The sequence below is a fragment of the Nanorana parkeri genome, unplaced genomic scaffold (assembly GCF_000935625.1).
Source record: "Nanorana parkeri isolate BGI_ZX_2015 unplaced genomic scaffold, ASM93562v1 scaffold290, whole genome shotgun sequence".
NCBI classification, from domain to species: Eukaryota; Metazoa; Chordata; class Amphibia; order Anura; family Dicroglossidae; genus Nanorana; species Nanorana parkeri.
Genome location: NW_017306558.1, coordinates 482,604 through 494,634, shown reverse-complemented (window position 1 = coordinate 494,634; position 12,031 = coordinate 482,604). Strand labels below are relative to the sequence as shown.

The 12,031-nt window shown below is 40.9% G+C and overlaps 1 protein-coding gene across 1 annotated transcript in view; it reads right to left on the bottom strand.

The window, feature by feature from the left end:
* The window catches only part of RFX7 (regulatory factor X7), an 84,409-nt gene that overhangs the window by 27,088 nt on the left and 45,290 nt on the right, over positions 1–12,031 (bottom strand). Inside the window, exon 2 of the mRNA XM_018557573.1 lies at positions 7,777–7,810. Within this exon, the coding sequence (XP_018413075.1) occupies positions 7,777–7,810 (34 nt within the window). The remainder of the gene's footprint in view (positions 1–7,776; positions 7,811–12,031) is intronic.

Genomic DNA, 12,031 nt, shown 5'->3' with positions numbered 1-12,031 from the left:
TCACAATAAGTAATATATTATAACAAAGTTTAATGATTGTCAACACTATACATATAAAGACACCTAATATGTATAGTGTTGACCTAATAGGTGTCTTTATATGTATAGTGTTGACAATCATTAAACTTTGTTATAATATATTACTTATTGTGATCTATTCACTAGACCCTTGGTTCTCAACTGGTGGGTCGCGAACCCATGTCCAGTGGGTCGCCACATGCCTTCCACTTTTCTAGGTGAGAGGATCCTCAGCATCCCCCTAGAGAAGCACTGTCAGTTCTTGCACCGAGCAGCCGTTCAAAACTATGATGCCTGGTGCCGAGTGTCGACTTGGGGTGGGGCTATGGCCACAAGGGAGCTCCATCCATACGTGCATTCCTTACAGCTCATCACATTCAGGCTCCCGACACCTCTACGGACACACACGGGAGCTTTACAAGCAATACACATTTGGATGGAGCACCATCACAGCACAGAAGACCACACAGGACCCAGAGTTGAGGATCCACTCCAATTTCTGTAATGGCAAACAAAATGCACCTCCCACCCACAGTTCGATCGCCTGCACCGGAAAGCATAGTACCCCAACATGGAACATTGCAGTGCAACTTGGGTCGCGACATAATGACAAAGGACAAATGTGGGTCCTGAGGTTACACAGGTTGAGAACCACTGCACTAGACCATCTCCACTTTTTAGGGATTTCTATTTACAGGGGACTGTACTTTTTTCGAATTGGTGTCTATTTACCCGACGTGACCCCGTCTTTTATTTTACCATACATTTTTCCTTAATATAGTAAAAAATAAAACCCGCAGTGGTGATTAAATACCACCAAATGAAAGCTCTATCTGTCCCTAAAAAATTGTATAAAATTAATTTCAGTACAGCGTTGCATGATGGAATAAATGTCAAAGTACTGCAGCGCTGAATACTGAAAAATGGCCTGGCCAGGAACGGGGTGTAAACACCTGGTCAGCAAGTGGTTAAGCAGGATATACAGATGTGGGACTTATATTTCATTTCTAGGATAGGTAGCATTCCAGATCGTATTATTTAGCATTTTACTATATTTATATTTTGCGACAAACACGCATTTCCGAGGGCTACCTGGCTATATCCCAATGGATACGCGCCCCAAAGAAGCTCCTGTACTTCTTTGGGCGTAGGGTGTTTTGCAGTGCGTTCCTACGCTCTGTAAAACGCCCAGGTGGGAACCATGCCCATAGGCAATCATTGGTTTTCACATGTTGAACGTTTTACAGAGCGTAGGAACGCGCTGTAAAACGCCCAGGTGTGAACGAGGCCTAACTGTGTAACCCACCAGAGATACAGGCGTCTTTAGGACGCCTGTATCTCATAACTTTGGAAGAAGTGCCATTCTCCACTAACATATCCACCTATGATGGTTTTCTATCATCTTCAAAATAAATTGCTAACAAGATCCCCCTACCACGGATTAGGCATGTGTGTAGATTTTCAGCCCAAATTTAGCAGCTTCAGTATAAATTGTTAAAGGAGAACTATGGGGTTCTATCTTTTTTATATAAATGCATTCCTTAGGCTAAATAAGTAAATAATGTAATTTACTGTAATTAGCCAAAATGCACAGGAAGGCTGTAAAACTTTATTTTAGGTGGTGGGCGGGGCTAAGCGCCGCAATGAGAAGACATCCCGACGTGTCTGACGGAATCCTCCCCAATGATGATTGACAATGAGAGCTCCTTCCCCTCTGTCATCAGCGATCCACGATCTGTCAGCAGGGAGAGAAAGAGAGAGTGGGGAAGGAGCATTTTGGCTAATTACAGTGACATCATTTACCATATATGGACTTTCCGATTTGTAGTAAATGCTGAAGAGAGAGAGAGAGAGCTCCTTCCCCTCTGTCATCAGCGATCCACGGTCATCAGAGAGAGGGGGGGGAGGAGCTGGCACACGGGGACGTGTGACCTGAAACTCACCTGAAACAAGTATAGGAGTTCCATCATCACGGGCTGCACGCTTGTTCCAGATTGTCATCAGCGATCCACGATCCGTCAGCAGGGAGAGAAAGAGAGAGGGGGGAAGGAGCTGGCACACGGGGACGTGCAGGTAAGGAGAGAGCTGCTGCGCATGTCCATATATTCGTGGACGCGCAGCAGCTCTCAAGAATCACTGTCAATCATCAGTGGGGAGGATCCCGTCAGATACGTCGGGATGTCTTCTCATTGCGGCGCTTAGCCCCGCCCACCACCTAAAATAAGGTTTTATAGCCTTCCTGTGCATTTTGGCTAATTACAGTAAATTACATTATTTACTTATTTAGCCTAAGGAATGCATTCATAAAAAAAAGATAGAACCCCATAGTTCTCCTTTAACCAACAATACTTCTAATCTGCCTATCTAAATCATTTGCACATTTGTTTCATACTTTTTTCATATAAGGAATTTATTTGGCGCACTATTATTATTACAATACAGGATTTTATAGCACCAACAGATTGAGCAGCACTATATAATATAAAGGAAGACAGTACAGTTACAATACATTTCAAGACAAGATAAGGAGGGCCCTGCTGGTGAGAGCTTACAATTGAAAAGAGAGGGGCAAGTGATACAAAATGTGGTAGCTGTGTGGGGCTGAATTTTTTCATAATAGTAATAGTTCAGTTGTTAGGTACAGGTGGGATAAGTTTCCCTGAAGAGATGAGTGTTCAAAGATCGTAGGAGATAGCCGCACAGGTTAGGGGTAGGGAGTGCCAGAGAAGTCCTGGAGGCGAGTATAGTAGGAGTTGACAATGGAGCGAGAAAACAGGAGGTCTTGGGAGGAGCAGAGAGAACAGTTAGGGTGATATAAATAGCCCATGCGTGCTTTTATTATAAGCTAACTTACAAAAACATGGTCAAAAATGCACTGAACAGGAAACCCTTTGAGCATTAGACAATGTTTTGATTCTCATGAACTGGAAGAAAGGCTTTCAGGTCATCTTTCAGCCCATAGGTCCAAAGCAGACAAGGTCACAATTTCTTCTTGGATTTCCATCATAGCATACACATCTGACAGTAACTACCCCACAACTTTATTTGTTGGTGCAGAAGGGAGAAAGTAATCTTTCATAGCCTGAAGAGGAGGAAATTTCAGATTTCATCCATTTCATAAATTTATTGAGTGTGGACAGGGATTCTTCTCTGACAACCTTTCTGTCACAATCATTACACAATGGCTTAAAAAAAAGTCATGAAACTGCTTTCCCACGAAGGCAAATAATTATTGTGGGAAAATATAGGAAACCTACACGAAAAGTAAAGTGAACACCACTACTTTTTATGTCACCCACTTAGAACAAGTATGCAGGACAGAAGTTCTATAACCACTGGCTGAAAACTTGTTTCACGTCAGTGGCTCCGAAAGTTCCAAAGCCAAGGACAGCCAGGCAACTAGCACTCTTTCAAGGAAATAAGCAATGCTAACTCCCCTACTTCTCCCAGCACAGGTTTCCTTTAAGGTCAAGGTCTGATCTATCTTAGCATTCTTCATGTGGTACAACAAAGGACCTTCTACAAACAGAATATGTCTAAAACCAGATTACAACTGAAATACACGGACTAAATAAAAGACAACTGCATACAAAAGGAATAAGCCATGCATGCAACTGAATATTTATTATTTATTTACAGACAATCTCATTATACATCTCTAGAAAGATATCTCCATATGCAGATATCCTATCCAATTAAATTTCATCTGGTGAGCATCAGCATTTAGATGGCTCAGCACAATACAACTTCTAGGCACTAAGATATTATGAAATGGAAGGTTCATAATCTAACTGGATAATCCCGAATACACGAAGGATTGTTTAATCTCTGTCTAGACTGGGATTATGATGGATAAAGCCAAGACAGCAGAGAGTTAAATTGCAAAGTAAAAATGATTTATGCAATTAAACATGATAAAATAAAGCAAAAATGCATACAAAAACTAGGGGAAACATAAGAAAGAGAGAAGAATAGTACAGCATTTTAAACACTATGAAAAAAAATCAGAATTTTTGGCAAGAAAACAGCTTAAAATCCCCAAACAATTATATATTTTCTGAAAACAGAGGCCATATAGAACCAAGAGAAAGGACATACTACTTCAAATGTAACATGCCTTCAGGGACCACTTTGGGTAAATTCTTTTCTATTATCTTAATGAAGAACTCCGGGCATGTACAAAATGAACTCTTGCCATGGGGTACTCTCCACTGCACGTACAGGTATAGTATAGAAGAGATATTTACTTTCAGGAAAACCTGTAACATAGTGGACAATACATTTCCTCATACACAGCCTTCTACATTTATTGTAAAGGTTTACCTCAAACCCCAATGTTGGTGGTATACATTTGCTTTCATAAGATTTAGATTGATTTTATCTCAAAGTTAATACTGACTAATTAGAAAGATCATTGTTGTGTTACCTGTATTTTTGGAGTATGTTCATTATTATTTTGTCCTGAATTACACTTCAGGGCAAGAACGTAAACATTTGAAATACAGGAGAAAAGCTAGACTATGTGCCAAAAGGCCATTTTTAAGCAGAACTTCATTTCTAATGCAAACACTCTGAAATTGCAAGTTAAAAATAATGCATGCACGCACATGAGGCTGTGTGTCTCTTTGGCTTTTTCAGTGCACAGTGCAGTAACATGGATTCTCTATGACCCCTTGGTGAACTCCTCTGGCTGCGCAGCCCAGGGATCGTAAGCTTTCCACACCTCCTTCTAAAGGTGCCCATACACCTTACGACCATCGCAAGACTTTTGTCTTGCGATGGTCGTAAGCTTATTAAAAGCTCGTACGATCTGCCCATCTTGGACGGGCAGATCGTACTTGTGATCATCGAAAGCACGCCCCCGCTGAGGGGCAGGCTTCCGGTGACCGCAATGAGGGGCGGGCTTCCGATCACTGCAAACGGGCAGTGTGCGCGTGCGCACACCGGCCCGTTCGGCAGTTGTCGAACAAGCAGGCCACTAACTCGCCGAGAATCGTACGATTCTCGGTTGGTTTTCAAGCCTGCTTGTTCGACGGAAGACGTGCGACCGTACAGTAGAAAAGGTTGCACGCCTTCCATACACTTTGCGATTATCGTACGATCGCGGGATTTCCTGCGATTCTCGTACACTAATCATACAGTGTATGGGCACCTTTAGTATCTCATTTTGCTCTACCATTAATTTTCCTTATTACAGGTATTTACATAGCGCCATTTACTTATGCAGCGCTTTACATACTATTCATTCCCATCAGTTCCTGTCCTAAAGGAGCTTACAATCTAAGGTATATATCTCATATGCACACAATAATAGGGCGAATGTACCTACCACAATGGCATGTGGTAGGTAATCAGAATACCCAGAGGAAATCCAAGCAAGCACAGGAACATACAAACTCTGTGCAGATAGTATCCTAGCCAAACCTAAATTCAAACAGGGGGACTTCTACCTGTAGGGCTAGTTCACACCACAAACAGTGAGTTCCGGCCCTATTTGGTGCTGGAATGCACTGGATTGCCTCTCAGTCAACTCCCTGAGTTCAGGGGCGTGACAGTGCATTGAAGTCAATGGCACTGCAGCCACGACCCCCAGCCGCAGTGCGATCGCCAGCACCCGAATGCATGGCACATCAATGTCTGTGTTTCAGTCAGAAAAAATAGTGCATGCAGCATATTTTCTGACCGCATCACACCAGACCGCAGGCATTGATGTGCCACGCGTTTGGGTGCGGGCAATCATATTGCGGCTGGGGAGCGTGGCTGCGGTGCCATTGACTTCAATGCTCCGCCACGTCCCCTCCTGCCCCTAAACGCATTCCAGTACCAAATCAGGCCAGAACGCACTGTTTGTGGTGTGAACTAGCCCGTAAGGCAGTAGTGCTAGCCAAAGATCCACTGTGCTTCCGCATTTGCATAAGAGGCAGAGAAAATCACTGCACAAAATAATTTGGTCCCTCCCAGGCCTACCCTGTGTTGTCACTTCTCAATTTATAGACAGCTGCATTTATTAAAACAAGCCACAATTGGCTGATATAAGAGGAGGAGACGGGAGGATTTGGAGAGAGAGAAATATCCTATTATTACATATTCGTTTCCTAGCGAAAAATGAAAATAGGTTCTACCGAGAACTTTGTGTGAGGGAATGATTACATGACTTTTCTGTGATGGTAGCGCCACTCTCATTACCTCCCTCTCATGCAGAAAGAGAAACTAGTCAATATGGCATGTGCATTACACGAAAAAAGAATAATGCAAAAGGTAACACAGATAAGCGAGCATGACATTTTTTTTTTTTTTATGTGCGATTTTAGATGTTTCTGCTTTTAATTTTTTTAATTAAAATATGTATACTTTAGTTCTGCTTTAAGCAGCCATGGTATTTCTTGTTCCACTAACAAAATTAAAAAGACACAAAAAAACTAAATCAGTTGAAAATTTGTTGGTCTACTGGACAACTGGTTTCCAGTACTAATATCCCAAGCATTAACTTGTAAAATGGTCTTAAAATGAACCTTTTGCGGAAGCAACAAAATAAGTATCTAAGCAACCAAGCTAGAAAAATTGGAAAGGTTGACTTTTCTCAATAAGAAAGACAAGCTCGCACAAAGGTTAGGCCTACATGCTGCAAAACCTCTGCATGCAATAAGTAGCACTTCTCATGATTGAAAGTACTCTTATCGACCATCTAGGAAATCCTACACAGATTGATAACTGCCCAGGCAACACTGATGCTTGAACCGGTCACATTGCTTTTAAATATTGCAACATTTATAGTTACCCTTCAATACAATTCAGTTCTGAAAGATGCAGTGCTTCTTTACGACTTTGTTCCAGATCCATGCCGTACTTCAGCATGAAACTTTGCCTATACGCAGGAGTTTCCTATAATCAAGATCCCAGACTGGTCTTGTATCCGCCCCCCCTCCTCTAGTTTTCCACAGGCAGCCTGTAGTGGGCGAGCCTGCTGCTTCCCTCCCACAGCTCTGCTATGTGCAGCACCGTAATGATGGCAATGCAACATTTCACGCATGGTAATAACTGGGTTTGCAGAGGCAAGAGGATCACCCAAAGTGGGTTTATATCCTTTGTAGCTATTAGGGATATATTTAAAATAAAAAAAATTGTGTGCAGTGAGTTCAGCTTTAAATCAAAGGTAAGAGCAATGAATGTATTTAAAAAAGCAGGGCTCAATTGTGGCAAATTAAAAATTGTACAAAAACAATGTTAAAAACTCTTTTTTTTTTTACAATTTAACTGTATAGAAAGTAGAGCGAAGCTGCAGTAGAACGTCACCTCCCTAATGTAATTAAAAGTCCCAACTGGCTGATAGCACTGTTCCCAGCCAGAGCCACTATCAAGCAGAGAGCGGCACTCGTTGGGCAGAATTAGAGGAGTGCATAAGCAAGGGTAACAACGCCACTGCTGCACTGCAAGCAGGACAATGAGCATTGTCTCCTTACTAACGGATGTGTAATCGATATCAAGGATGGACTTTTTTTTTTGCTGGAAAGAACACAAATATGCAATGTTAGTTTAAGGGGACACATTTTAACTTTCTGGTTATACATGTGCTTTATTTACGGTTATTCTTCCACATGCTTGTTCATGACTAGAAGAGCCAAGTGCATTCAAAACTCAAGGTATTCCTATCAAAACTGAGCTTGTGTGCACCTAATCAGATTGTTAAGGTTTCATTTTACACAATTTACATTACATTATTATTATTATTATTATTAATAATATTATATTCATACTCACCAATATGCAGTCCACTTTTGACTGTATGGATTTACTAAAGAAAACAAGAGAAAAACAGGCAGGCATTAGTTAAAATGGAAAATATTTCAAATTTACAAGTAAATGAAAGAGGACCTACACTCCCACAAACAGTATACTTAAATGTTCCCTTGAAAAATGATTCAAGTATAACAACATTTTTTTTAATGATTTGGATAGAGTAGCGAGGGGGCAGAACCATGGTCAGATTTTAATAACGGTCAGTGTCCTGATCACCAGGATTACTGGGAATGAAAGTGAGGGAAATGCAAAATGTTAGGTTGCCACGAGGACAGGAGTGAAGGGGAAAATCTTTCAGTAGGGATAACTAGCAGATTTCCCTCAAACTGGAACAATATCCTCTCACTTTTTGATGAGTCTACAGGACAGACAGAGATTGCAAAAAAAAAAGAAAAAAAAAAAAAAGAAAAAAATGATTTTAACCTTTTCCTACTCTATCCAATATAGGGGGAAAAAAAATTCACCTTTAGATGTACTTTTTTAGCACCGATATAATTAACTTTTCACCTAGAAAACAGAAAATTCCCCAAACCTTTTGCCAATTAAATAAACAATGTCTCAACAGTTATACGGAAGTTTGGCATCTAGACAGAACTGCTGACATCCTCCGGCAATGAGCACACTTAAGGGTCTATTTAAAAAAAAGGTTTCCCAAATGATTCACAACTTTTACCCAGGATTCACACATTTTTCCAATTGAATCCAATTAAATGTGTGAATCAAAAAGGTACAATTTGTGTGAAACATATGTGAAACATTTACAAATAGACCTCTTAAGGTGCCCATACACTGTGCGATTATCGCACGATAATCGCGGGAAATCCCGCGATCGTACGATAATCGCAAAGTGTATTGAAGGTGTGCGACCGTTTTTACTGTACAGTCGCACGTCTTTTGTCCAAGGAGCATGTTCTAAAACCAGCCGAAAAATCTTACGTTTGTGGCATGCTCGGGAGACAAATGGCGAACGGGCCGCTGTGCGCACGCGCACACTGCCCGTTCAGCATTGCGGTCATCGGAAGCCCGCCTCTCAGCGGGGCGGGCTTGCGACGATCGCAAGTACGATCTGCCTGTCCAAGATGGGCAGATCGTACATTTTTTTAAATTACCTTACAATCATCGCAAGTCTAAGGTCTTGCGATGGTTGTAAAGTGTATAGCCATCTTTAGAGTGTTGATGTGAATAGCATAAGAATGTTCTTAATCAGAGAGAAGAGGATTTTAGCGCTCAATATCATTTTATGAGCCCAAAACACACTAAATCATATGTATCTCAAACATGTCTAAGATGTTCACAATCATTTATTCACAAATCATATACCAATACCCAACCACAGCCAACATTCACCAAGCCCTATTTACAAGAAGGACTTTGTCAAGTACATGCTTTTGAAAGATTAACCAATTAATAGAGAGCAACATAAAAATTAAAATAAGTAACAATACCAAAGACAAAACAAATGTTGAAGAAAACTGTCAGTGAGCAATTGTGTAATCACTTATCGTTATGGGTGGGCAAATTTTTTTAGGAGTCGGCTTCATTGACAAAAACGAGAGAAAACCTTAAAACTTAGGCGCCAAATGTGATTTTTTAAAGGAGCATTGATGACCTGGTTCCCAAGATTTGTCCAGCCCGGACTTAACCAAGTATACAAGAACCACACCAACATAAACCATATACAATACAACACTATAGTCTAGACCAGTAGTACTTTATTATTCTGCAATACTCTATGCCTAATAAATGGCATTTATAGTAAAGCTCCATCACATCCTGACCCCAATGGACAAAGCAAAAGTACTACCACCTGCATAAGAATATCATTTCAAACATCTGAAATCCATATCATAAACTGACATATTGAGTCATGCACATTGTCATAGCAGATTCTGCTCCCAGATATAAAAGAACAAAGTGTTGTGTTTAATAACGGTGCTGTGCTGTACAGAGGCTTCCAAGTTATAAGTAATGGTGTGTGGTAGAAAAAGGCGCTACAATCTGCCTGGATGGAAAAAAAAATCTGTTCAAATCTTTCCTGTGTGAGACACTTCATTAGCATATTATTAAGACATTGAGTAGTGTGTCCTCTGGTTACCTCAAGGCTGATCAGAAAGCATTTTAAATCACAGCACAGGAGGCACACAGTGGCAGGAGCAGGGATAAAGAAGCATATCGTGCGGGTGACATTCTACAACATTTGGAAATTCTGTGCTACACCTGCAGAGAAATAAAAATCTGGCACTCGGCATTATTTTTTGCCTTGGATATGAGGCCGGTTTCCTTCAGACTTGTTAACCACCTTTTCACACAAAAATAGACCTGGGATCATTTTAAAAGGCTGTGGCCACTTCAACTGTAAAAGAGCTAAATCACATACAAACCTATCCTCAATGTGTCTGCACCGACTTATCCCGACACTGTGCTCTGGTATTAAAACGATACCAATTGTATCGCTGGCAATTCTAGGTGAAATACCTAAAAAGTGGACCTTTTCCTGCTTTGACTAAAAATCACATCAGCATTCGCTCTGCATGCTGATATGAAATCATCTGACATTCATTAGCTAAACAAACATTTTTATTTTACTTACTCTTAGAGACACATTATGTAATTGTGCCCAAGCATTGCATCCTGGGAAGGTTATATCAGCAGAGCATTGCTGAGAAATCTCATCTGTAATCTCATGAGATCTCAGGGAAAGGCATTTCCCTCCCCTGAGATGATGTGCATGGTCACATGTCATAATCACATGTGCCAGAGCTACAGGAAGTAAAAAGGAGATATACTCATCTGCCCTTACTTAAAATGGCTACTTTTAGAAGACTGGGGAAGAAAAGAGAAATAAGGTGTGCAAAAAATAAAAAACACAGCAAATATCTAGAAGTACATGTTTGTAGATTGTCATTACTAAACATTTCTAAAAGGTGTGTTTGTTGTTATTTTGAAGATAAGGGTAAAGTTCCTCCTTATGTATCTTATACACTAGTACAGTCCAGATTTTACAAACTGCTGCTAAAGCATCTGCTCTCCATGGTTGTATCTAAAAACAGACAATACTACTTTAAACAGACAATATATTACATTGCTGCAGTTTGAAATGTCAAGGTTGTTTCAGGTTATTTACCATTTTCTGAAACCTCTCTTGTTTATTGTACAGAGAACAATAGATGCCATTCTAGATATTCTACTATCTCCAAAGAAATCTGCACACAACTCTTGCTTACTGCTTCTTGAAAAACATCATTTTACAAATGCACGTTGTCTTGGGCCTCACGATGACAAGTGGTCAAATGCTGCATTTGCATGTGTGTGAAGTCGCACCACTTCCCTGGATACAGGAGAATTGTTTCGATAATATACGACGAAAATCCCCTCTGCCAACCTCTGTGACATGATTGGGTGTACCTAATATTAAAGGTCGGTCTTCTCAGCAAAAGGAAAACCCCTAATAAAGTGCTCATGTCCACAGATCTCACGTTTAGTTTACTCATTTGTACCAAGATTGTACTTTATCACGGGAGTGTGCTTGGAGCGGTGGCAACACACACAGGGACCATGGGGAACAAAAGTAGCCACCCTCCAGAAGGAAGGACAGTGTCAGCACCAATTCAGAGATGATTTGTGGATCTACAGCTGAGTGATACACAAATAAGATACATTTTTAATAGTTGAGGTACTTGAATGCATTTTTAAGATTTAACATGCGGGTTTAGTTTCACTTTAGGCCCCATTCACACTAAGCGACATACCTTTAGAAGCAGATCCGCGTGGCCAGGATAGCGCGACTGTTCAGGGCAACGTTCCAATGACGATAGTGCGACCTTCACCGTCGGGCTGCATTAAAAAATAGAAAAATCGCACGACATCCACCGAAAAAGGGTCCTGCAGGCGCGACTTGCGACCGCGACGGTCGACATCTAGCTGTACATTAAGACAGTTCCATTGAAAATCATTGGCCGGCGACTTCTCGCGATATCGCACGGCAAAAATGTGCGATATCGCAGGGGAAATCGAGCGGCAATCCGCTCAGTGTGAATGGGGCCTTAAGCTGTAATTATATCAAGTGTTCTGAAACTGTTGTTTTGTCTCTGACAGTATTATTTCTTCTTTACCATTTTTTGAGACATGACCAGCTTATTCATAAATGCTATACTCCTTTCCAAGATTTGATATCTCTTTCAGAGCAATTACAATTGATAATGCTTCCCAGCCCCCC